Genomic DNA, 27,907 nt, shown 5'->3' with positions numbered 1-27,907 from the left:
TTGGCACAACAGGCCTCCCCTTTAACATGGAAGGTATTCAATAAGGGTCAAAAATCGAAGGACCTGAGGGTCTACTCCCAGCTTTGTCCTTGGCTTTTTGGGACCTAAAGGAAGTCATTTAAACTTTCTAGGTCTAGCTCCTGTCTTCCATTTGCAAAATACATGGGGATGACTGAAAGGACCTCAAAAGTCCCTTCCAACTCTAAAATTCTCTTTTTAAAAAACTGGCTAATTAATCCCAGCACTTTGGGAGGCTGAGGCAGGCGGATCACTTGAGGTCAGGAGTTCAAGATCAGCCTAGCCAGCATGGTGAAACCCCATCTCTACTAAAAATACAAAAAAATCAGCCAGGTGTGGTGGCGCATCCCTGTAGTACCAGCTACCTGGGAGGCTGAGGCAGGAGAACAGCTTGAACCTCAAAGGCGGAGGTTACAGTGAGATTGCCCCATTGCACTCCAGCCTGCGTAACGTCTCAACAAACAAAAAACAAAAAGAGGCTAATTGATTAAAAACAGGTTACACTGTCTTTTGGCTTATTTAGAGTGCAACTTCTTAAAAGAAGTCAGTGATACCAAATGGAAAAATTCCATTAATCCAGCTGTTTGACATCATGTATATATTTTCCTAAAATCAGTTATAACAAAAAAGTTCATCTCAAAATTAACAAAAATTTTTAGAATTTTAAAGATATAGACAGCTATTTTTAAAATAGCTGCAAATTTCTTCTACTTGGTGTTATAATACCTTAAATGACAGTCAAGTGAGGCTCTGAAGGTGAAGCAGATACAAAAAGTAATAGTGTAAGGAAACTGACTATTCACTCTATGGAAACAAGTTGTAATGGAAGATTTAGGAGCTCATCTGTGCTCCACCACTAACGAAAGTTATTTAAAAGTCTCCTCAACTGTAAAATAATGGAGTTGGACTAGTTCAGAGGTGCTTTTCCTGTAGACTATGAGAGGGAAGACAGCAAAGAGGTAAGCTAGAAAGGAGATGAGAAACTGAAACAAAGATACCTTACATGACTAGCACATGAGGAAAGGTCCTTATGGACCTGCTACAGGGATTCTACAAACCCCAGATTGTGTGTAATTATGCATATGTGCAGAGTTCTGGGACACATCCCTTGCTTTCATTAGATCCTGACAGGGGTTTCTGACCTCAGGAAAGTTAAGAAACACTGTACTAGATGACCTAAGATCGTCTCAGCTCAGAAGTCAAAATCACCCTTCTTCTGTGCCAAACTTGGAAGTTCTGTCTTTTTTATTAAGATAGCTTTACCTCTCAACTTCCAATTTTAACACAACTCATAGACATTTAATTATGAAAAAGAAACAACGTAAGAGGAGATGAGGGGTTACAGTTAGTGAAGTAGTCCCAAAGTTCTGACAAATTACTCAATCTCTAGAAGAAACCGAAGTTAAAATCTAAATTGCTAAAGTTGGTGTCAAGTTAATTTGGGATTAACTGTTTCAGGCTCGGAGGAAAAATAAGATATGTAATAATTAAAAGAACGCTTGTCTTAGCAACTTTCTAACAGTTACTTTTTCAACATGCAAGAGAAAACAACAAAGAACAGTATAACTGTTTCTTCCCCAAACTTTACTAAATGCACATTGAAACTCTTAAAAATCAATGAAGAAAAACCTGCAGGATACATTTCTATTGGGAATCCTTTAGCAATAGACCTTTGAGCCCACATTACCCACTGGGAACCACCGAAGACGTAAGAAAATAGGACAAACCTGGGCTCGAACTTCCAAAAGAAGCCTAGGAGAGAGAGAAGAAAACGTGAGGTTAGATCGCACAGCCAGGGAAAGAGGCAGCGCCGGCAACAGGGCGCAGAGGAGGCGGAGTCGAGCGCTCCTCCGCAGCTGCCAAAAGTGCAAGACATAGCTTCGCTCGAATCGCTCCCGGCCCCTTTCGGGCCCCCTCTTGGCTGCCTCGCCTTCCTCCCCGAGTCCCAAGTGTGCAAACTCACAGACCCGGGACGAAGCCCCGAGTCTGAGAGGCAACTCCAAGTCGCTTCTTGGAGCTCAGCAAGTTACCAAGCAGAGAAGCAAAACCCAGAGCAGTCGGCTCGCACCATCAGTCCCCTATCGCTGGCATCTCCGGAGTCCTCCAAATCCCACCCGGCTCTCCGAAGCCCCAAACAACTCGAAACGTAACACCCTTTTCTGGAACGAACTCGCGTTCTGAGCACCTAGTTCGCCCCTGGGGCCCGGGAGCCCCAACTCCGAAGCCGATCTCTTCCCCTGGAGCGTAGGCCAGCTCGAATCGGACACTCGCCCCCAAACCAAAGCGCGAGCCCCCCATCCTCTCTCTCGAGTCCAGAGATGCAGCTCCTCTCAGTTCCAGGGATGCTGGCTCCTTCCAGAGTGTTCAGTCCCTCCCTGGACCGTCAGCGCGCCCCCCGCCCCAGCGAGCTCCAGCCCAGGGGCTCCTGCCACACCGCCCCCTCCCCCCAGCTCACCAGTCCCGGGGGACATGGCCGGGGCAGCTTCGCTCGCCCAGCCTTCCTTCCTCCAGCCCAGAGAAAACTGGAGCTATCAAGCCGCTCTCCTGGAGAGGGCGTCGAGGGTCTCGGTCTGCCCTTTAACCCCAGGGGCTCCCGCACCTCCCGGGCTGCGGGGTGGGGTGTCCCGCTCTTCTGCGAAGCCCGGTGGCCCCGCATCCCGCTCTTCTCCGCACCCCCAGCAAAGTGAAGCGTGGGGCTCCTTCGCGCCGCAGCCCGGGCCCGGTGGGCCGGGGGCACAGCGCACGACTCCCGCAGGGCAGTGGCGCAGCCCGCTCCCCTCTTTGCGATCCGGCCGCGGAGGGGGGGCTCGGCCGGTTTCCACCCACCCGGGCCCGGGGAAGAGGCGCGGAGGCGCCGGCGGCCCGCGTCAGCGACCGGGGACACGGCACTGCCCCGTCCCTGGGGCAGGGCTCACTGCAGCCGGCCGCCACCTCCGTCCGGCTCGGTCGCCCGGCCCGACCGGGGCCGGAGCCGCCGCGGCCTAGTCCCGGAGGGAGACCGCTCCCGCGCCCGCTCCCGCCCCCCGGCCAGCCCCGCCACGGCCAGTCGCCGCCTCGCGACCCCCGCGTCGCCACGCCGCCCCTCATGGGGCAGCGGAAAGAGCCCCGGATCCCCCAGGCTGGCTCGGGGATCGCGGGGAACCGCCGGGCGCCCGCTCCAGCCCGGCTGCTCCTGCCCGGTTTCCCTGCTCACCTCCGCCATATTGGTACCTTTAGGGCGAACGAGCAGCGCCGAGCCCAGTCCCCGGATGGGGCGCCTGAGCCAATCGCAGCCGCCGCCGCCACCGCCGCGGTCCGCCCGGCACCCGCCCGGCGGCGGAGGCGGCACGGCCCCTTATAGGGCAGGGCGGCCCGCGACGCCCCGGGCCCGCTCGCAAGCCGACGCCGCCCGGCGCCCCTCGCCACCCCCGCGCCGGCCCCAGCCGGCCAGACCCGCACCCGCGCGCACCGTCCTTCTCCTCCTGGCTGGTGTAAAGTTCCTGCCGAATTGGAGGCAAGTGGGGGACGGACGGACGCGCGGGCGCGGGAGAGACCCACGTCCAGCCAGTGGAGGCCAAAGAGCCGGCGGGCGCGTCTGGGAACCGACCCACAGACACCGCGGCGCGGGAGGGCGTGCGGGAGGCGGGCAGGAGACTTGGACTGGCAGGCGATGTGCAGGGGAACTCGACAGACTCAACTTCCCTAAGAGGAGGAGGCGATCGATGAAATAGACAGATGTGGGAGGAAGCCCTGGGAAATGGGAGAAGAGGCTGGTGGATGGCAGAGTCAGTCCAGAATGAGAGGACTACAGTCAGGCACTTTGCCGTTTCCACGAAGGGACCTGCAGGAATGGGAGATGGAGACCGGTGTACACTGGCTCACGGAGTGGACAATGGAAGTAGACATTTGCCAAACAGGTTATTGACAGCACAGAAGAAAAGACAAAAGATCGACAGGGCAGAGAAATGATGCTGAATATACTTGTACAGTTCAAGAAGATGCCCAAAAAATATAAACTGTGCTGTTATCAAAAAAAAAAAAAATTAGACCAGTTCTAGGAATTGTTCATCACCAACGTGTCTTAGGGGATGACCCAGAGATACTTGATACATCTGTTGAAGGACAGGAACAGCATATCAAAGGCCCTGAACTGAGTCTCAAAAATTCTACCCCTCACTTCCCTCACTTCTCCAAAAAGGCCAAACGTTTGGGTAGGATCATAAAAAGAAACTAGTCCCCTGTGCAAGTGGATGGGTGAAAGACGGAGCATAAGGCTTAACAGGAATACCTGCTCGTACATGTTCCTTATGACCATTTGCTCTTCATTGGGGGAGATTACTCTCCGGAAGGTCCACATCCGCACTGAAAGACTTTGAGCCAAGTACACAAAAATATACACTAACGACTGATTGGAGAGTTAGGTCCTGCAAGAAGTTAAAGTAAGGTATGGAGTTGTCCTGGCAAATTTGGGGGACACATTGTCCTAAAGTGGGAAGCCAATTCTATCTGTGGAAAAGAAAGTCGGCTGTAAGGTACATGGATAAGTGAGATGCAAATACCATCAGGAATTATAGCAGGACCCTACAGGAATTTGGAGAGAGTGATCTCAGACACCAGAGCTCTTCTCCCAGCTTTTTTCTAAAACATACGTAATATTAAATGATAAAGACAAGTTTTTAGAAGCTAAAACTTTCCATACTTCATACTTTTAATCCAAACATGAAAGGTCTTGATTTTAACCTGGGGTCCCTCCAATTCCCTTATTGCTGGAGTGCATACTGAGGATGAGGCTGGAGACTGGAGGTAGGGAGAGGGTTATTTTCAAATTTTTTGCCAAGGCATCTCAAAATCAAGCTTATACCACGGGTAAAAGTTATTTACTTATGGAAATTTTAGGGAAAAATCACTCCAACTATTTCTAAACATCATAAAGACATGGAAAATTACACTTTCCCTGCTGTGAAAGATATCTTTCGACCTTTTGTCCAGTCAAATAACTCAAAAACAGCTAAACTTTGAAACCAGACCTTGGCACACATTGTATGTACTGTCCTCAATGAGGCGTTCAGAGTTTTCAAAGTAAAAAAAAAAAATGGCTTGAAATTAAGTACAAGTGAATAACTTTAGAAATGAGGCAGTGAGCACGTGCTGTGGACAGAACCACGGAACAGTGCCCTGAGCAGCTGGACCGCAGTCTGAGCCACGTGAAGAAAGTGTCTCCAACAACCTGCCTCATACATTACACTGGGAAAAACATTTTCTTCCCAGCAAACTTGGCTAATCCAAACTATAAATGTAGTCTTAGATTATATGTTTTGCCATAACTGAAATATACACAGATTTATTCACTTTCATGAATCTAGTAATGTTTCTGTAGACTTTCTTTATATTCAATTGTAAAGATTTTGTATAGGCATTTGTAATTTTGATGCTTATATGCTCCCTATTATAGAACATAGTGTAGGAAGTCTGAGTCCATGGTATTAAATAAGGATTCAGACAAAGATAAATGAAGCTAAATTTATTAGCAGTTAAAGGTAGCAGAGCTACTTTCCCCCACCTGATCACTAGAGAAAGTTTACCACTCAGTCTTACATAACACATTCCTTTATGATAAAGTGTGTAAAGTCTATATGTAGATGGAGCTCTCATTCTTTCTGATTGACAAGACTTTCATGAGTCAGTACAGATTAAAAATCCTTTTGACCCAAGGAGTTTAAATTAAAATACTATTACTTTTTACTTTTATTATCCTGTAACTATGCAATAGAGGGCATTATATAGAAAGTGCTAGATGCTGGGCACTGTGGGACCACCATAAAAATGTCCTTGTCCCCCAAAAGCTTACAATCTAAGTAATTTCCATAGGTGGTAAATGGATATGTGAGCAAGGAAAACTAAAAACCATAGTAACCTCCTAAGGAGAACCAAAATGTCATAGATCCTCCAACCATCTTTAGAAAGGAAATAAATCAATAAAGGTTTATTTATAAACATGTAATTTTAGAGGCTTCCAGTAAATTCATACAATAAAATAAAAAAATAAATATAAAAAAATGAGGACCAACGAAACTAACTAGACTAGGAGGTTAACACCAAAGAAAAAGTAAGGACAAGGATCTGCAGGTTATGAGGTATTAACACAATACAATAGTTAAGCCATAAATGTAGAGCTTTCTGGCAGCCAAAGCAAAAAAGGTGAATGTAATCAGTTGCTTGCTTCTCATTGGAGAAGCATACAAATGTAGGAGAAATATACAAATTCTTTTGGTAACTGTCTATGAAAGTTGAGAGCACAATATGAATGACCTACTGAAAGCGGTTAATGGGGCCACAGTAATGCAACATAGATATTTAGGCTTCTGCAGATTCCATCTAACCCATGGGAAAATAATAAACTAACCAAAGTTAATGTCTCAATCTCAAATGCCCATAGTAGTCAGGCAGGCATAATGAATGAGTGAAGCAGGCTAGTGTAGACAAACGCAGGAGTAATAGCAAATTTGGAGACGTGTCCTACTTAAAGATGGAAGCCACTACACACTACTTGGGTCAGTTTCAGCTTACTGGCCCAGTGTTTCCAGTTTCAATTTTCCAAGAACAGCTGGAAAACTGAATTTTTATGTTATATCTCCTGGTCGTAAAATGTTGTCAACTAATTCTTTAAAAATTTAAACACAGTGTAGATCAAATAAATCATGTTAAGTAAATCATATTTAACCTGGGAGCTTCCAGTTTGCGAACTCTGGTCTAGAACATCATCTTAGCGTTACTTCTCAGCATAGCTTGTAAGACTGTAATGCCAACAGTTAGACCCAGCATCAGGCCAAACTACGTGCATTTTTCTAAATTTATCTACTTCTCCTGCGTGATATTCAATTAAATATTTTTTGTTGGAATGAATGGCCACTCTCTGAGAAAGCTAACTGGTCATAGTAAGTTTTGCCTAAACAAAGATTCTTAACAAAAGAAAGATGATCTGCATGGTAACTTTAAAAAAGAGAGAGTTCTCACAGTTCAAAAAAGGTTTCAGTTCGTTTCTAAGAAGGGAACTTGGTCCATATACGTGAACATATATCCAGCCTGTGAGTCAGGGCCATTCTTAAAATGAGATGGATGCATCAGGCTGACATAGCTGTGCAAGCATACCCAATTGGAACTTCCAATTCAATGACTTTAAATTGCAGGAACATCCTCAAAAGAATTTGTAATAACTCTATCCCTTCTTATGTATTCCAATTGACTTCTAATTTTGTCATTATAAATTTAAATAGCTGCAAAGGATATACTTACCTTTCGTAATGATGGTCATTTAAAAATAAAGCCATTATATAACACTTAAAATGTATGCAATGGAATCTAAATACCATAACAATTTGATATTTCATTATTCTTTTAAAAAGACATAAACATGTTTCTTGAATGGTATGAAATTTTACATGGTTCCTTTTTCTCCTTGAACTCATATTCCCATTCTACTTTCTCCAAAGAAGTGTAATATGCTTTATGCTTAGAAGTCTTTTGTTGATACCCTACAATCTTTATCTGCAACAAAAATATCCTTGTAAATTGATAGTAAAGAGAAATAATTTTCCTCCAGGTTGAATTATCAGTACAATTACTACTAATTTACATTTGATCTAAGCAATATACATGTATTACAAGTTTTGAGTAAAGCTTTTTGAACAAAAATTGCATTGGAAATCAATCTATTGATAAGATGAATAGGATCTTTAAAAATTAATTCATGTACCCATGGATGAATATTACTTAATGCTAGAATGGGAGTTTAACACCAATTTTATTCTTAGTCTTTATTTATACAGAAGTAAGGTTTGAGAAACCATATTCATACACAAGTAGATAGAAATGGAAGGGTTTTGTTACTAAACCATCACTCAATTTGTTGATCTCCTTAGTAATATCTCCTTAGTAATACATCATGTTATGATCTTCTATCAAACATTATTTTTAATGATCTATACGCTGATGTTTTAAATGTGTTCCTTCAACTTTGTTGAAAGCTAAGAGTTAAAAGCTACCTGACTTGAAAGAGGATTTTTTACAAAGCTATTATAGCTCATCACTATAATTCACTTCAATTTTGATGAAGATTACCAAAAAAGCCTTTGCCAAGACTTATCAAATGACTGTTAATTGTACTGTTTCACGTAGAGGCAATTATTTAACTCAACAGGCGCAGAAAAGGGGAGGAAAATGGGAGCAGTGTTAATTTTAAGACTCTCTTACAAATACAGTTTTGTTAAATAAAATGTTTATATCTTATCACACGTTTTAAATACATTTTTGTCAAAACCTTGGACTGGAGCCCTAAATCTTTCACTTGTGGAAAATGTCTGCCACATAACCTGACAAGCAAACCCTGTCCCTTTTGTCAAACCAAACTGCCAAGTCTGACTTGAAAAGTCTGATTTCATTTTTCAGTTCTAAGAAGCATATTAATTCTTATTTTGAGACATATTTTAAACCACTGAGAAATAAATTACAAAACATGTATTATAAGATAGATTACTAAAAGCATGCAATTCAAGATTAAAATGATGTCAGATCTAACCGAATTAATTTTTTCATTTTATAAGTTATAAAAAGAGTAATCAATACGCAGTTCATCACTTAGCTTGTTATAATACAATGTAGCATGTGGCTACAAGTAATGTTATGTATATTGCAAAGAATATGATAAAAGGCATGGTATTTCTTTGGTAAACAAGTGTTACGGACCGAATATTTATGTTCTCCCCAAATTCATATGTAGAAGCCCTAACCCCCAGTGTGGCTATATTTGGAGATGGGGCCTCTAAGGAAGTAATTAAGATCCCCATGCTACCTTCTTGGACTTTGCTGCTCTCATTATATTCAAACTTTGGCCACTTTCTTGGCCCCTGCTTCCCGGGTTGTCTTTGTTTTCTGGCTCTCAGCTCCCTCCTAAGTGGTAGCTGGTGCTTTGGGGGCTTAACTGTGCAAACCTGCAGCACCTTGAACTTGCCTTTCCCAGATGTTCTCTGACCTTGCCCACTGCTTCTTGAGTACTGCAAACAACACCTGCCATTAACTCTGAAGTTTAGACAGGCTTTCCAGGATGCCAGGGGCCAGAGCAGAGCAGGAAAAGGGTGACCTTGGTCCAATAGGATTAGTGTCGTTATAAGAAGGGACACTAGAAAGCTTGCTCTCTCACAGGTGCACATTCTCCCTCTCTCTCTCTCTTTCTCTGCATACATGCATCAAGGAAAACCTGTGTGAGGACACGGTGAGAAGACAACTGTCTGCAAGCCAGGAAAAGAACCCTCACCAGAAACTGACTCTGCCGGACCTTGATCATGAACTTCTCGCCTCCAGAACTACGAGAAAATAAATGTCTGTTGTTTAAGTCACTCAGTTTGTGATTTTTTTTTTTTATGGAAGCCCATGCAGACTAAGACAACATGTGTGCAGTATTTGCTTTTGAATCTGGTATTGCTGAACATCTGATATTTGCTTTGGAATAAAAAGAATTATGAGTAAAAATTCAGAAATACTTCATTAATTGTATTTATGTTCAAACTTTTCTTATATACATATATTGGATGATAGTAAAAGGAATATGCTGCTGCTAAAGATCATCAGTCCAGGAGTTGGCCTATCATTTTATTTTTTATAAGAAGTGGAAAAATATTAATATTACAAGAGAAATCATGTAAGGATATTTATTTGTGGCTTCTATCCAGTGTTCATGGAAATGTGAAAGTCCGAAAACATTTCAAAACTATGGCCTACAGATGAGTGTGAAGACTAGTTGGAAATACTTGCTTAGATTTCAATAGTGATTAGTATTTCTTACCAATGCTGGGTTCTTCACTTTGTTCTTTCCAAACCCTTCTTCAAGAGCAATGTATTATTTGACAAAGGCTAAGAGGAAGTCATTAAATGAAAAGTGCTATCCTTTTTACTACCTTTATGACTCAATATAATATATCTGATGTTGGAAAATCTCAACAAGAACTAAAATACCCCATTCCTCACACCATGCTTAACCTTTGACTAAAATATATGTAAGACAGGAAGATTTAACATGTATTAAATATGATCTAAAACCTTACTATATTTCCTTGATTTCAAAGTGTATTTGCAAACAGCTTCTCTGAGGATTTCTTCTTATATCTCATTAACTCTAATGGTAAAAAAAGATTTACTTCTCTAAGATTGACCAAAAAGCTTGAGCCAAACAACCGTAAAGACTGACAATTACTTCATAGTTCTGTGTTGTACTGTATTAGAATGGAAGCTGGAGAGAATTTGGGAAAAGCTTCACTTGACAATTTTAAGAATTTAGCACAAAGAAACTGGGGGCAACAAACGCAGGTTACTGGGTTTGAGTTGGGGTATAAAGGGCAAGGATAAACGGAGTTCTCTCAATGAAAGATTATTAGTACCTCCAAGGCAACTATTAGCAGAACTAGACTTATTTTACGGCTGGATAAACGGAGTTCTCTCAATGAAAGATTATTAGTACCTCCAAGGCAACTATTAGCAGAACTAGACTTATTTTACGGCTGTTTAAATTATCTGGAAGAAAGAATGCACAACTTACGGGATGCCAGTGCCTCTGTTCTCCATTCCATTCAAAGAATATGCTCCAGGTTTAGCTTGAGATGGCAGACTTGAATCTTCTGTACTCTTGTTTGGCTTCTCCTAGTGTGAACATCTTGCTGCGTTGAGTGTAACTCTGGTGTTTAAAGATACACATTTTTTTTTTTTTGGTACAGCATGGTCTGTAAATACAAGCCAACTTCATCATCTGGTGTTCAACTAAAGAAACACCCAATACTGAAGGAAAATTGGCTGCATCGGACTTTTTGGGAGGCTGTATATTCACTTTCAATGTGGCACTTTCCTAAGGCATTTTTTAAAGTTTCATTTTTTTAAAAAATTATTATTATGAAATATTTCAGGAATAGCAAAAAGTATGCCATTTTTCTGTTTTTCATTTAATTTGCACGAACTAAACATAAATACAATATAATTCCATGTTATAAGTATTTATTGAGTACCTATTAAATGCATATTATTTCCTATGTCCCAGCTGGCTTGCAAGGTGAATGTTATTCTCTCCATTTTACAGATAAGGAAACTAAGGCTCAAAGATATTAAAATTTACCCAGTTTAAAAATGATAAAGCTGAATTTGGACCCAAGTCTGCTTAAATTTAAAGCCTGGACTCTTCTCTTAATATCAAGATGCTAATGAGTAAAACAGGAATCATTATAAAACAAAAAGATAGCATTTAAGTGAAATCTTGATTATGAATGAGAAAAAGCAATCTCATTTGGGGGAAAAATGTGCTAAACTAAAGATCCTAACTTTTGGAATAAACTGTGAAACTGGATTTTAAAAAATGTGTATCAGATCAACTTTATTGTAACAACAATACATTTAAGAAAAATAATCAGAGTTATACAGTACTTGAAAGATGGTAAGCAGAGAGAGCTATCTCAGTCCCTCCTTGCATACACTTGACCCAGCACAGTGCTTAGTAAATGTTTGTTGAATGAATGCATCAGGATCTAGTTCAACAGCAGTCACTTCCTTGGAGAGAAATAACCCAAGGTATGGATGATGAGGACAGGCAGTGCTTCCTAATGCATCCTTAGGGAGAGTGTTATACAGGAGCAGTCATCCACTTATTAATCTATTTAGAAATAATTTCTCTCCTTGGCCTTTTGTTGGGTTAGATCTGCCCATGTGATACACGTACCAGGAAGCCTAGCCATGGATACTAGTCCTCTGGCTTCAGTGGGCAGTCAGCCCTGCTGCTCACCTCTTCTGACTTGCTCTCATCCCCTTCTCCCTCCTCCATCTCCGATGCCTAACTGCTTAATGTTGCTTCACAGAGCAGTGCCCCTTGGTGCCCCCTTACTTGTCTGACTCACTAGGACACACTTCTTAGGCTTTCACTCTCAGCATTTTCTCTGGGACATGATTGGGTCACTTCTAACATCTCCACTCACCCCTAGCTGCAGGTTTTGCTTGGTCCACACAAGATCCATGTTGGCCACCTCAGCTCTGCCTGGCCTTTCCATCTGGGATAGAAAGGGACATATTGTGCTCACTATGCTGGGATCTGTAAGGGAATATATTGTGCAGCTATGCTGCAAGGCAGCTCTCCTCACTCACCAACTTCCGTGACAGCTTTTGAAATAACGAAACCCCAATATTTATATATTCATACAAATAAACCCACCCCACCACTGGGTGGATTTCTCTCCAAAATTATGATGTCAAAGTTGTATAAGAACAGGCCAATCCTTCGGAAGAACCTCTCTACATAGAAAGAAGGAATTTCAGGAACTGTTTATCTCAGAAACAACCTTTGTGCTGTACTAGTTTTCTTGGACTACCATAACAAAATACCACGCTGGGTGGCATGAACAGCAAAAATTCATTTTCTCACAGCTTTGGAGGGTAGAAGTCCAAGATGAAGGTGTCAGCAGGGCTGGATTCCTCTGAGGCCTCTCTCCTTGGCTTGCAGGCGGCTGCCCTCTTACTGCCTCTTCACATGGTCTTTTCCTCTGTGTCTGCATCTTTTGTGTCTCTTTGCATGCCTGAATTTCCTCTTCTGATAGGACATCAGTCAGATTGGATTAGGACCCATCTTAATTTTAACCTCATTTTAACTTAATCACGTTTTTAAACACCCTGCCTCCAAATAAAGTGACATTCTGAGGTACCAGGGGTTTGGACTTCAACATACGAATTTGGGGGGACAGAATTCCAGCCATAACATGTGCCCCCTCAGATTCCTTCCATCCAAACTGCCTCCCAGACTCACAGCCTCCACCATGGATGACAGCTCTGTCCAGGCAGCTGTGTCCTAGAGTCTGGCTTCTCCTGCCTCTTCTGTACTCACACAGTATGCCAGCCTGCCAAGCATAGTACCAGGCTTCCTGAGTGACTGTCTGAAAGGGTTGGATGCTATAAGAGAAATGTGAAGACATTAACACTCTCTGAGGCAAACTTTGATGATGAGGGAAATGGAGACCGAGGGGTGCAGGTGGTTACATTCCTTGAATCGATGACTCTGAGGCACTGTGTCTCCACACAGCCTGTCCTGAGATAGTGTAGGGGAGCAGATGTACCTGCTGAGAGACCAGCTGTCACCTGTGGCTTTGTGGTGAAGCAATGATCGGTGTGGGTAAGCATCACCTTACATGGTTTCCCATCTTCCCGTTTAACTTCCCTTTTCCCTTGCGCTTGCTGCCCTGACTTTGTACCTCCCAAATACTCCTGGATACAACATCATCACTCAGTCCTTGCTTCACGCTCTACTTTCTAGGGAACCCAGGCTAGAACATTGGCATAACTGCTAGCTGGAAAATAAAATTTTCAAAAAACGGAAACACCTTATTCATTACAGACAAACACTGGCAAGCAATTTTGGGGCTGATTCTGAGCTATCACTTCATCAATGACATACTCCTGCATTATGTATAATCAGATCAGAGGAATCATCATCACTCTGTGAAATACAGGACTAGAAAATGTATCAGTCAGTTCTAACTAGAAAAACAGAAACCATCCTAAGAATTTGAAACAAAGGAAATTAATTCATGAATTGTTTACACAGGTCATGGAAGAGCTGAGATGCCAAACAGAGGACTGTGAAGCAATCCAGAGATTTGTAAAAGCAGAAAGTTGCTACCGCCCCTAAGCTGGAGAGATAACAGTAGGAATCAGTGTTACCAGCGGCCAGAGCCACTGGGAGAAGTTGCAACAAACCATCGAATGCCTCACTAGGTAGAGCTGAAGATATAGCTATGCTAGAGATGCAACTGGAGACACAGAGAGAGGGAGAAATATTCTGACTTCTCTCTTCTTCCCTCCAGTTTCTTGCCAGCATCTCCCATTGCCTGAACGCGGGAAGAGGCTGGTTGATCTAGGAGCCTGGGAAATGCAGCCTATGGGAGTTGGCACCTCTGTCACTCAGAGCACTTCAGGGGAAGGATATGGAAAGGAATAGCATAGGCTGAAGATTGGTCCAAAAAACAAGATAGGCTAACTAAACAAGATAGGCTAACTTGGAGAAACTGTTACATAGTCAATAACTTTATGGGCCAAGGAAGTGTACAATGGGAGAAAAAATAGCACAGTTACAGCACAGCAGGCAACAGGATAAAACAGACCTGAGTTCAAATGGAAGATTTCCCTATTTATTGGCCATGTGACCTTAGATGAGTCATTTAATTTATCTGAACCTCAGTTTCCTTTCCTCAATCTGTGTTGTAAAGATTATATGAGGTTACTTATGTAAAGTGCTTAGCATATTAGCTGGCATCTAATAAGTAATCAATGAAAGACAACTCTTATAATAACAAGGGACCAATATCTAGTTGGCTTAGTCTGTGATATGGTTTGACTCTGCGTCCCCACCCAAATCTCATCTCGAATTATAATCCCCATGTATCGAGAGAGGGAGGGAGGTGATTGGATCACAGGACAATTTCCCCCATGCTGTTCTTGTGATAGTGAGTTCTCACGAGATCTGATGGTTTTATAAGCTTCTGGCATTTCCCCTCCTTGCACTTCTCTCTCTCCTGCCGCCATATGAAGAAGTTCCTTGCTTCCCCTTCCACGGTGATTGTCGGTTTCCTGAAGCCTTATTGGCCATGTGGAACAGTGAGTCAATTAAACCTCTTTTCTTTATAAATAACCCAGTCTCGTGTGTTTCTTTATAGTAGTGTGAAAATTGACTAATACAGTTTGGTTCTTCAAAAAGCAAAGATTTGGATGCAGTAGTTTATTTGGAGGATGATCCCATTGCAAGGGAATGGGAAACTGAAACAGAGAAGGAAGAAAGCCAACAAATGGTGTATTAATAAGAGAGTACCACTGTGGGCAGAAAGGGTTCAATCCCACAGAGGACTCTTTTAGGGAATGGTGTGTAATGCCTTTTAATTGTAAAGTTTTTAAAAGGGGTGAGGTAGCTGGAATTTTAGCTACCAATTCCCATTCACAGTAAAAGCTGCTCCTGGCATTAACTCCTGGGCACTTTCGGCCTGCCCTTCATGAGGGCTAAGCCTACTGTCTCAGCCAGAGAACACCCTTAGGTAATAAGATGCAAGAACCAGGTGTGTACAGGTGCCATCCACAGGGGACCTGGGCAAACTGAGGAATATAGATTAATTATTGCTAGTAGCTACTGCTGCTGTATAGCTGAAAAAGATCTGGGATCATAGTGGGCTATGATCCCACCTAAAATCAGCACAGTTGTACTTCCGTGTTTCCCTAGACCAATACTTTTCAAACTTTTGTGACCAATATCCACAGTTAGAAATATATTTTTACATTGTGACACAGTACACATGAATGTTTATATAGTGCACATTTATAACAAAAGTTTTCTAAAATAATACTTATTCTTTTGAAATAGCATGCACCCTAATATCTTTCTATGTCACTAGATTTTTTAAAACAAAGATTGAAATTTCCAATACGGATTTAAGACCCTCTAAAAACCCTCAGTTTATTGTCCTAGCCACTGCAAGTGTGTACTGCTGCAGTGATAAGGAGCTTGAGCAAGACTGTAAATAAATGATGTCACTATGCCCTAAAGTCATTAAGTACTAAACTAATTTCAGCTGACTTTTTTTTTTTTATAGCAAGACATTCTCAATGAAGGAAGCAGTATATTGATTGGTATTTTAGCAGTAGGTCTTTATCTAGTCAGAGACTGGAAACAGTTAACAAACATACACTTTGAGTAGCACTGCCCAAGTTTAAAACTTGAATGGGGTTTTAAAAATGGGCTTAAGACTAAAAATGAATTTTTCTAATGCTTGCCCTTCTCTGTTGTTAAAAGATCCCTAGCCCTCCACAAGTCTTATTTAGTATTTCTTGGGGTCTCATAGGGTTATCTCTGATGAAGTTGCCAAACCATATTTACAGAAGGTTCCAACCTTCTCCTTAGCTTCAAAGGCTAGAATGAAAAATGAAGACCACTGCCCCCACTCTGCTCACCCCTGCAAGGAGGACCACTCAGCCCTTACTCCTGTGCTTCCTGCCTTTCCACTCCTGCTGCCGCCAGCATACTGGGAAATAAGGTTCAGGTGCCACTTCTGTGGACTAACAAAAGAAGGGAAACTGGGTCCTACACTGCAATTGTGGGCCCCCATCCCAGGTCACAGAGGAGCTCTGTGACGCTGCTATCTTCTAGGGCAACAGTCCTCAAACTGGAGTACCCTAGGATGCTCAACCCAGGGCAATTTTGCTCCCCCAGGTGACATTGGCAATGTCTGAAGACATTTTTGTTGTCACAGCTTGAGTGGAGGAATGCTACTGGCTTCTGGTAAATAGAGGTCAGAGATGTTGCTAAACATCCTACAATGCACAGACCAGCCCTCACAACAAAGAAATATTTGACCCAAAAGGTCAATAGTGCCAAGGTTGAGAAAACCTGCCCTAGGGGTACACATAGGCTTCCCAGGGCAAGTGGGCACTGGTCACTTTAAGCTGATTGGTTAACATGTCTTCCATTTCCATTTGCACCATCTCCTAAATTTGGTTTACCACACTCTGCAAGTTCTACTTTCCCACCTCCTTTTCACAGTGACCTCTCTTCCAAACCCCAAATATACTATCTGGGTATAAAAATCTTGCAGGGCAGCCGGTCGCAGTGGCTCATGCCTATAATCCCAGCACTTTGGGAGGCCAAGGCGGGCAGATTACGAGGTCAGGAGATCGAGACCATCTTGGCCTGTTAACATGGTGAAACCCCATCTCTACTAAAATACAAAAAATTAGCCAGGCGTAGTGGTGTGTGCCCATAACCCCAGCTACCTGGGAGGCTGAGGCATGGGAATCACTTGAACCCGGGAGGCGGTGGTTGCAGTGAGCTGAGATCGCGCCACTGCTGCACTCCAGCCTGGCAACAGAGCAAGACTCCATCTCAAAAAAAAAAAAAAAAAAAAATCTTGTAGGGCAAGCCAGGTGTGGTGGTGCATGCCTGTAGTCCCAGCTACTCATGAGGCTGAGGCAGGAGGATCATTTTGAGCCTAGAGGTTCTAGGTCACCATGAGCTCTGATTGTGCCATTGTATTCTAGCCTGGGTGACAGAGTGGAGTCTTGTCTCTTAGAAAAAAAAAAAAAAGATTTATGCCAGACATTTCTATAAACCAAATTGGATAAATCTTCAGGGCAAGGTATAATATATAAAATATGACAGGGATTACATCCTTTGCAACCGTTTACATTTATAATAGAAATCTTTACATGTTAACTTTTTTTTTTTTTGAGACAGAGTCTGGCTCTGTTGCCCATGCTGTAGTGCAGTGGCACAGTCTCGGCTCACTGCAACCTCTGCCTCCTGGGTTCAAGCAATTCTCACGCCTTAGCCTCCCAAGTAGCTGGGATTACAGGCGCCTGCCACCATGCCCAGCTAATTTTTGTATTTTTAGTAGAGATAGGGTTTTGCTATGTTGGCCAGGCTGGCTTCAAACTCCTGACCTAAAGTGATCTGCCCACCTCGGCCTCCCAAAGTGTCGGGATTACAGGCATGAACCAACACACTCAGCCCTACATGTTAACATAAAAATGTGAGAGATGGAAATACATGTCAGAATAGTGGTTACCTGTGGGAAGGAGAGAGCAGGTATCAACAAGAAGGGAGCATGAAGGAACCTCTCAAGCTGCTGGAAGTGTTCTATACCTTAATCTTGGTGGTGGTAACATGCATGTATAAATATATGAAAGTTCACTAAGCCTTACACTTAAGATTTGTGTACTTTACATAAGTTATACTTCAATTTTTTAAAAGCGACAGGGTTTTTCAAAATTATTTTGGGATAATAATCAAGCAAAAATATTTGAAGACCACTGTTCTAGGAGACTGAGAGGACTAAGTCTTCCTAGCCTTATGTCCTTGCTTTCCGGCAGCCATGGTTTAAAAGTTGTCTCTCCAGTCCTCTATCCTCAGGGCTTCCTCTTCCCAGGATGGCTCACTTTCCTCCCAGTCATTTCACCAAAGCCTCAGAATTCAGACTCTGTGCTGGAGATTGAATGTTTGTATTCCCCCAAAATTTGTATTTGGAAACTTAATCCCCTAGGTGATAGATAGTATTAGGAGGCAAAGTTGTTAGGAGATGACTAGATCCTAAGGATAGATCCCTCATGAATGGGATTTGTGCCCTTAGAAAAGAGACCCCTGGCCAGGCATGGTGGCTCATGACTGAAATCCCAGCACTTTGGGAGGCCAAGGTAGGAGGATTGTTTGAGGCCAGGAGTTCGAGACCAGCCTGGTCAACACAGCAAGAGCCCATCTCTATTATAAAGAAAAGAAAAGAGACCGGAGAGAACTCCCTTGTCCCTTCTACCATGTGAGGACACAGGGAGAAGATGGCCATCTATGAACCAGGAAAAGGGCCCTCACCAAAAACTGGATCTGCCAGTGGCTTGATCTTGGTCTTCCTAGACTCTAGAACTATAAGAAATAAATGTTTGTTTTTAAAGCTACCCAATCCATGGTCTTTTTGTTATAGTCGCCCAAACAAGAACACTCTGCGATCAATATGCCCCTTACATCTTGGACCTCTTCCCTGGGCATTTTCCTCCACTGCCTGGCTTAACTGAAATCTGCCTCTTCTCCTTGATGCCCTGGGACACCATCCTTTCAGACTGCACAAGCCTCAGGGTCAGGAGGAAGGGGCTGTGTCTTGCTCCTTTGATACTAAGTCAGGATGCTTCATCTGCTAAGAATCCTAGCATTCTCTCATCCTACCTCGACTCCTGATCACTATCACTTAATGACTGCCTGGCCAGTGCCCTTCATCAATCAGAACCTTAATACCTGGATTACACGCAGCCTTCTCTACTCTAAGCTCTGTTATTCAGTTAAAGTAACACTTAAAGAAAAAAATATTTTAACTTTCATGAAGTTCAATGTATCAGTGTTTTTTCTTTTAAGGTTTCTTTTTGTAGCCTATGTGTAATAATTTTTTCTTAATCCAATTTTTCAAAGATTTTTATCCTACATCTTTGTGATGGTTAATTTTAGGTGTCAAGTTGACTGGATTAAGGGATGCCCAGATAGCTAGTAAGGCATTATTTCTGGGTGCGTCTGTGAGGGTGTTTCTGGAAGAGATTGTCATTTGAATCAGTGGACTGAACAAGGAAGATCACCCTCACCCAATTTGAGGATGGGCAGGCATTATTCAATTGGTTGAGGGCAAATATAGAACAAAAAGGCAGAGGAAAAAATGAATTCACTCTCTCTTCTGAAGCTAAGATATCCATCTGCTTCTGCTCTTGGACATCAGAACTCCAGATTCTCTGACTTTTGGACTTAGTGACTTGTATCAAGCAGCCCCCAGGTTCTCAGGCCTTTGGCCTGAAACCAAGAGTTACACCATTGGTTCCCCAGGTTCTTAAGCCTTTAGACAGGGACTAAGCCACCTGCTTCCCTAGTTCTCCAGCTTGCAGATGGTCTATCATGGGACTTCTCAGCCTCTGTAATCATGTGAGCCTATTCTCATAATAAATTGCTTCTTATATCTGTATCTATATCTCTCCTATTGGTTCTGTTTCTCTGAAGAACCCTGACTAACACAATCTTTTTTAAGATATGCTATAGTTTTGGCCGGGGATGGTGGCTTACACCGGTAGTCCTAGCACATTGAGAGGCTGAGGCAGGAGGATTGCTTGGACCCAGGAATTTGAGATCAGCCTAGGTAACATAGAGAGATTCCCATCTCTACAATACATAAATAAATAAAATAAAGTTAAATTTTAAAAGATATGTTACAGTTTTAACTTTACCATTTAGGTCTATGATCTATTTTGAATTATTAATAATTTTTATATATAGTATTAGTTAAGGGTCAAGTTTCATTTTTTCCATATAAACATACAGTTGTTCCAGCACCATTTGTTGAAAAACTTTCTCCATTAAGATAACTCGATGCCTTTGTCAAAAATAATATATAAATTTTATTATCATATTTTAAATTTTATATTATATACATATATTTGGGGAATCCTCATTTTGTTTTATGACTCTATATGTCTGTCCATAAAACAATTCCACACTGTCTTGATGACTGTAGATTTATAATAAACCTTGAGATCAATGGCAAAAACCCTTCAACTTTGTTCTTTTTCAAAATTATTTTGGCTTTTTAACATCTTCATTATTTCCATATGAATTTTAGGTGAATCAGCTCATCAGTTTCTATAAAATGCTTGTGGGTATTTTGATTTAGACTGTGCTGAATCTATAGAGCCTTCTTTGTTCTGATCTTCCTGGGGAAACACATTCCATCTTTCACATTGTGGTAGTTTTGAAATACATGCATAATTTCTCTAATATTCCTCCCTCAAAAAGTGGAGCCTAATTCCCCTCTTCTTGAATGCGGGCTGCAGTTAGTGACTTGCTTCTAATGAATATACTCTAGTGGAAATGATGGTATATGATCTCCGAAGACTAGATGATAAAAGGCACCGTGGCTTCCTCCTTGCTTTTTCTTTCTTTTGGATCACTTATTCTGGGGGAAGCCGTGTGCCAAGCCATGAGGACACTCGAGAAACCTTATGAAAAGATCTATATGGTAAGGACAAGAGGCTTCCTACAAATAACAATTAAGGAACTGAGGCCTTCCTCCAACAGCTATGTGAATGAGCAATCTCGGAAGTAAATCTTCCAGCTCCACTCATGCCTTCAGATGACTGTGGCCCTAGCTGACATTTTGATTGCAACCTCATGAGAGAACTTCAGTCAGACTCACCCAGTTAAGTGGCTCTCAAATTCCTAACCCTCAGAAATTGTGGGATGATGAGTGCTTATTGTTTAAGCTGCTAAATTTTGGGGTAATTTGTTACATAGCAATTGATAACCAATGCAACTATTAAGTATCATATCTCCTGTAGAAGCCCTTGTCATATTGAGAACATTCCCTTCTATTACTAGTTTGCTGGCAGTATTCATCATGAACGGGTGCTAAATTTTGTCAAGTAACTCTTCTAAATATATTGAGATGATTATATGCTTTTTAACCTGTATTCTGGTCATATAGTGAATTATAATTATTGATTTTCAACATTAAACCAAGCTTTCATTCCTGGGGTAAACTTTATCCTTATGGTGCATCCATGCAATGAGATAATACTGAGTAATAAAAAGGAAGAAAAAACTGATACATGCAACAACATGGATGAATTTCAAAAACAGTCTGGTTCCACTTATATTAAATTCTTAAAATGACAAAACCAATCTAGTAACAAAAGTATATTAGTGGCTTCATGGGGCCAGAAAATAGGTAGGGATTGACAGCAAAAGGTAGAAGAAAAGGGTGATATATATGTTTTATATCTTGATTATGATAGTAGTTACACAAATGCATAACTCATTAATCAGTACCCTTAAAACAGGGGCACTTAAATGTATATGAATTACACTTAACAAGAGAATTCCTGTTCTGAGGCCAGGCGTGATGGCTCATGCCTGTAATTCCAACACTTTGGGAGGCCAAGTCGGGTGGATCACTTGAGGTTAGGAGTTTGAGACCAGCCTGGCCAACATAGTGAAACCGCATCTCTACTAAAAATACAAAAATTAGCCAGGCGTAGTAGTGGGTGCCTGTAATCCCAGCTACTTGGGAGGCTGAGGCCGAAGAATCGCTTGGGCTTGGGAAGTGGAGGTTGCAGTGAGCCGAGATCATGCCACTGCACTCCAGCCTGGGTGACAGAAAAAGACTCCATCTCAAAAAAAAAAAAAAAAAGAAAGAAAGAATTTATGTTTTGAGGCCAGATGCAGTAGCTCATGCCTGTAATCCCAGCACTTTGGGAGGCCGAGGCGGGTGGATCACTTGAGGGTAGGCATTCGAGACCAGCATGGTCAACATAGCGACACCCTATTTCTACTAAAAATCCAAAAAAAAAAAAAAAAACAGGCATGGTGGCATACACCTGTAATCCCAACTACTCGGGAGGCTGAGGCAGGAGAATTACTTGAACCCAGGAGGCAGAGGTTGCAGTGAACTGCCATCATGCCACTGCACTCCAGCCTGGGCAACAGAGTGAGACCCTGTCTAAAAATAAAAAAAAATAAATAAAAAGAATTTATGCTTTGAAAGTTTATACTTAAACTCTGTAAAACTAAACATTGAAAATTAGTCTTCTAGTAATGTCCGTTGAAATAAAAATGCTAAAACAATAGGTCTAGGGTATCTTTAAATAGCTATCTGAGTTCCAACTAAAGCTAGCAATTTGGTTAATGACCACAGTAAGGGGGAAAACACTGGCCTAGTTAATGGATTTAATCTATTCCCAAGTTTAAATGATTGTTAAGTAAGGGCTCTGTCATGCATAGAATCATTACTTAGGAAAACACCCTCACTGAGCCTGCTTTCCTGGGGTGAAATTCAAATACACTTGAGAAATCCAAACTCAAGTCAATTGTCCAAAGGAATAAACCTCTACTTAAATGATCCGAGCCTCCCAGCCTCAAAATGGAGGGTTAAAAAGAAACACAATCCATAACTTTTCTGGTATTTTTTTTCCTCTGCGATGACAGCATTTCTCCTTTAGCCATGATAATCTTCAAATCTGTCTCACCCTGAACTAGGACACTTCAGCCTGAAACACATAGAAATGGTACAACTGCCAAGAGTTGTTACTAAATAAACAGCCATAAAAATGATGTCGTTGATAACAGAAGCAATTAACATTATCAACTGTAAATTACTGTCAGTAAAAACAGAGATTTATTCATTATTACCATGCCCAATGCTGACCCTTCTTTCTCTTATTTTTGCATTTCCAGAAAATGAAAAGATTTAAGGAAATGAGAGCCTACCTCTAAATTGGTAATTGCTGTGGTTGTGCTGTCATTCTTGTCACTTTCAGGTTGGAATTCCAGAATTGCTGCTGTCCCTAGGTCAGACTCTCCTGGATTCCTCAGCTTGTCATTCTAGCAACTAGAGCAGAAGAAAAAGAAAAGGGCTCTATTAATCAGAATTCTCCATAAAAATAGAACCAAGAGGAGATAGATAGATAGATAGATAGATAGATAGATAGATAGATAGATAAATAGATAGATAGATAGATAATAGAGATAAAGATGAGATTTATTATGGGAATTGGCTTATGCAGTTATGGAGGTCAAAAGGTCCCATGATCTGTTGTCTGGGAGCTGGAGATACAGAAAAGCCAGTGATGCAACTCAGTCCAAGTACAAAGACCTGAGAACCAGGAGCTACAATGTTTGCAGGCAGTAGAAGATAGATGTTCCAGCTGCAGAAGAGAGAGATAATTCACCCTTTCTCTGCCTTTTTTGTTCCATTTGGCCCTCAGTGGATTGGATGATGGCTGCCCACGTTGGAAAGGGTGAACCTTTACTCAGCCTACAGACTCAAATGCCAATCTCTTCTGGAAACTCCTTATAGACACACCCAAAAATAATGTTTTATGTCCTAACTGTGCACCCCTTCTGTCAAGTTGATATATAAAATTAACTACCACAAGGGCTAAGGTAGCTGTCAGCTACATTAAGCTTTCCTCTTTCTCTATTCTTTTATTTTGGGGGCAGAATCTGAGAACCCCATTATCTGCAACCCCTATTTTCTAGTGGAGGAAGCCAAGGGCTAATTCTGCCAGTGTAGTGAAAGATGCCTTTCACAGGGAATCCTGAAGAGCACTGAAGGCAAGGAAGATGCCAAGTGCGTGCAGGTCAGCTAAGGTCAGCGAGTTCAGGAGGAGCTGGGAGCCAATGGCAAAAACCAAAGGATCCTAATCAAAAGGACAGATGATAACAAGAGCAGGTGAAGATATGGAATAATTGGAACCCTCATGCACTGCTGGTGGGAATGCAAAATGATCCAGCTGCTTTGGAAAACAGTCTGATAGTTTCTCAAAAGGTTAAAAGTAGAGTTAGTATACAACCCGGCAATTCCACTCCTTGTTATACACCCAAGATAAATGAAAACATATGTCTACACAAAAACATATACACAAATTTCATAGCAGCATTATTCATAGTCACCAAAAAGTGGTAACAACCCAAATGTCCATCAACTAAAGAATGGATGAAGAAAGTATGGACCTGGTAGCTCACACGTGTAATCCCAACACTTTGGGAAGGAGGATTGCTTGAATCCAGGAGTTTGTGACCAGCCTTGGCAATACAGTGAGACCTGTTTCTTCAAAAAAAATTTAAAAATTAGCTAAGAGTGGTGGCACACACCTGTAGTCCTAGCTACTAAAGAGGCTGAGGTGGGAGGATTGCTTGAGCCTGGGAGGTTGAGAGGTTGAGGCTACAGTGAGCCATGGTTACATCACTACACTCCAGCCTGGGTAACAGTGAGATCTTTTCTTTAAAAAGAGAAAAAGATACATCGCTATAATGGAATATTCAACCCTAAAAAGGATACATATTACAAGATAGATAAATCTCAAAAACATTAGGCTACATGAAAGAAGCCTGTCACAAAGAACCACTTATTGTATGATCCCATTTCTATGAAATGTCCAGAATAGGCAAATCTATAGAGACAAAAAGTAGATTAGTGATTGCCTGGAACTGGGGGGTGGGTGAGGCATGGAGGGACTAGGGGTTGATGGATAAGGAGTACAATGTTTCTTTTGAGGGTGATGAAAATATTCTGAAATCGTGGCTACGCAATTATAGGAAAAGCTATTGAATTGCACACTTTAAGTGTGTGAATTGTATGGCATGTGAATTATATTTCAATAAAGCCATTACGAAAACAAACAATAGAACTAGGGGACCGGGGCAGGAATGGAGAACCCAGACGTTAGCTGGAAGGCAGAAGTTGACGGAGAGAGCAGGCAGGCAGGCAGCTTGAGGCGGTTCCTAGGCTAGCTGTTTTGTGCTGCTGCTGTGCTGGGTCTGCGCTGCGCAAAGTGAGGCACTGACAGGGCCAGCTGAATTTAAAGGGGCAGGGATAGTGTAGACATCTACCGTGCAAAGAGCTGCAGTTTTTACAACAGAAGACTGCTTTTATAGTTGCTGCTATTAAAGAATTCCAGAGAGGCTGCTCCTGTGTCATGACTATGGGGGAAGCATGAGGTGAGCACTATGTTGATTTGTTTATTTAGACCCTCAGGGTCAAGAGATTGAGTTACTCAGGCTCAGTTCAAGTCTTTTTTTTTTGTATATTCCTTTATTTAGTCCTTTTTACCTCCATATTCCACCTTAGCAACCATTCTAATCGGCACAGTGGGAGTCTTTTGGTTTACATGTGTAGGCTTGAATATTGAGTGTTACTATTTTGTATGCATGTATATGTATCTCACATTTAGGAAATATTATTATATTGGATATCCCATTCTGTTTCTTCCTTTTTCACTCTACACTTTGTTTTAAAGACCCATCTGTGCTGTTAGGTATACATCTACTTCTTTGCTTCTAACTGCTCACTGGTGGTGTCTATTGCACATTACCTATCCACAATCCCTGTGATTGGCATACACGTTGCCTTCCTGTCCCTGTACTCCAAATAACATGTGGAACCCATGAGACTATGCCTCACAGACCTCCAATTGCAGGAGTGTAATTGACCTAAGGCTTAGCTCTGAGCTCTGAAATCTATCTCTGGGTTTCACCTGAGGCCTTGCTTCCTGTGGGCTGCTCCTAGCCAGTGACTGAGCAGAGCCGGGCGACTAAGACAGGCTCATTCCTGGGAGACAGGGGACTCCTCCCATGGCTGATTAGGGCTTGAGGACTTCCTGGTGGATTTGGAGAACCTTCCACCAGGTTCTTAGGATGCTTCCACCAACCTTCCTTCCCTCTCCTTCACTTGGGGTCAGACTTCATTGTGGTATGAGTTCTCCCATCCATCCCTATTTTCTCTCACAGGTGTTCCGTCTAAGAAAATCTTTGTACGTTTAATTGGTTTAATCTGCATCTTGGCATGTTTCTTAGACGACCCATGCTAACCCTAGTGCTATACCAAACATCTTTGTACATATCCCCTGAGGAGGATGTATAAAGGTTTCTGGGGGATGTACACCTAGGAGGGAAATTGCTGGGTCATAGGGTGGGGCCAGGTTGCCCCTGGAGTGGCTGCTCCCACGTGGATTCTCACCAGCAGTGCATGGGGTTCCTACGTCTTTGCATCTGTGCCTATTCATGGCATTATGCTGCTAATTTATGCCCGCCTAAGAGGCATAGAGTGCCTCTTAGTTGTTTCAAATTCCTTTTCTTTGATTACTAAAATTATTGATCACTTCTTATACATATTAGTCTTTAGGGATTCCTTTTCTGTCAAAGGAATTGCCTACTTTGCCCACTTTAGTCATTTTTATGTTTGCATTCCTTTCTCTTTCTTTTCAGTTTTAGGAATTCTTTGTATATTCTACATACAAGAGCCACAGTATCTACCACATGGCCAAACTGAGAAAACGGGGTGTGGGGGAATCTCTTCAATTCTTCTTTTTCAATTTTGTATGATCCCTTGTTGTTTTTAGACATTGCAGGCATCTCCCAATTTGCCATCTAATAACTTTGTTCATGACGGCTTTGAACAGAAATTCTTAGTTTTAGCGTAATTGACAGCATCATTGCGGCGGGGGAGCGGGTTGTTTGTGCATCACATTGTTGTCCAGAGCTTGAACCATGGCCAGGCACACCCAAACTTCATTCCTGGCTCACCGTATCCTAGATGTTACCTAGTTCAGTCACTTCCCTGTTTTTTTTCACTTTGACTTTCCCCATCCCTAACTATTAGAATGACCTGACAAAATGTTACTAAAACAAACACTATAAATAATATTGAGTCCTTTAATGATGACTATCCCAAGTATTACTTCTTGACACAGGTGATTTTCATGGCATGGGACAAAGTGACCTTAAATCCTTGTAAAGCTGCCCTGACAGCTCCAGCCTACTTACCATTTTCAAATTCAACCAGAGCAATACCATGCTTCCCAGGTACAGAACGTACTTTCTTGAAACCAGGGAACCGATTAAATAGCACAGATAACATCATCTGATGAGTCTCTGCTGGTAAATTAACTTAAAAATAAAACAGAATTCGGAGGGTAGTAAGAACCTGAGGATTTGGGTATCAGCTGAATTCAGTGGTTCCTGACCAGGCTTTCTGTTTGCGGTTGTTGCTATCTGTTCCACAGTTTGGGCTTTTTTCTTTTCTTTTGTCGGCAAAAGTGTCACACATCTTAGAAATTATATCAGAATCTGTTTTTGCGTACTGGATTTGCATTGGTTTATCATACAGTGGAAATCCTTGTAACTGTCTCAAGGCATTTGTGGATGAGCCCAGTGTCCCGCACCCATCTTCATGGTCTTTAGAGCCACAATACTTACCACATGGCCAAACTGAGAAAACAGGGCGTGCGGGAATCTCTTCAATCCTTCTTCTTTAATTTTGTCATTCATATTGTTGATATAAATTAAGCGATTTGGTCTGATATCCATGTTTTGGATTCAATTGTTCAAATAGCCTGAGGCCTGCACCATCTCCAGTAAGTGCTCAGTAAGTGCCCTCTCTTTCAACTTTTCATCTCAAAAACAAGGACAATATGAGAGAATCCTACTCATCTAAAGCAACTGGGAAGACAGGTAGTTGGCTGATAAAAATAATCATTAAATACCCTACATATGTTAAACATTTTCTTTCAACTTAAAACATACAAAAATGTTCACTTATTTATACATCTTTATGTAGGGCTTAGGTCTTTTTTTTGAGAATGATCTGCTTACTGTACTTCACAATTTGTCTCTTACTTAATTTAGATTAATAGTACATTGGTGACAATTTTCATTTTGGGATTCTTTATTTTTTAATTTTCTATTGTTCTACAGATAAAGTTGCTCAGGCTGGTTTTAAACTCCCAGGCTCAAGCGATCCTCCTGCTTCTGCCTCCTGAGTAGCTGGGACTACTACAATAG

At 41.9% G+C, this 27,907-nt stretch overlaps 1 protein-coding gene and 1 pseudogene across 2 annotated transcripts in view; both read right to left on the bottom strand.

Moving 5' to 3' along the window:
- Positions 1 to 3,296, bottom strand: part of MIER3 (MIER family member 3) — a 32,608-nt gene extending 29,312 nt beyond the window's left edge. The window contains exons 1-2 of one of the 2 annotated variants that reach the window (XM_019013630.4): positions 3,212 to 3,296; positions 1,746 to 1,770 (exon numbers count right to left, since the gene is read on the bottom strand). In XM_019013630.4, the coding sequence (XP_018869175.1) occupies positions 1,746 to 1,770; positions 3,212 to 3,220 (34 nt within the window). In that variant the 5' untranslated portion in view covers positions 3,221 to 3,296. The remainder of the gene's footprint in view (positions 1 to 1,745; positions 1,771 to 3,211) is intronic. The other variant, XM_004058833.5, reaches the window with a different exon arrangement.
- Positions 3,297 to 26,801: 23,505 nt separating this feature from the next.
- LOC101140264 (U2 small nuclear ribonucleoprotein B''-like) lies at positions 26,802 to 27,433 on the bottom strand (annotated as a pseudogene).
- Between the last annotated feature and the right edge of the window lie 474 nt (positions 27,434 to 27,907).

The sequence above is a fragment of the Gorilla gorilla genome, chromosome 19, assembly GCF_029281585.2.
Source record: "Gorilla gorilla gorilla isolate KB3781 chromosome 19, NHGRI_mGorGor1-v2.1_pri, whole genome shotgun sequence".
Lineage (NCBI taxonomy): Eukaryota > Metazoa > Chordata > Mammalia > Primates > Hominidae > Gorilla > Gorilla gorilla.
Note: the sequence above shows the minus strand (reverse complement) of the source record. Positions and strands in the feature narration are given on the sequence as shown.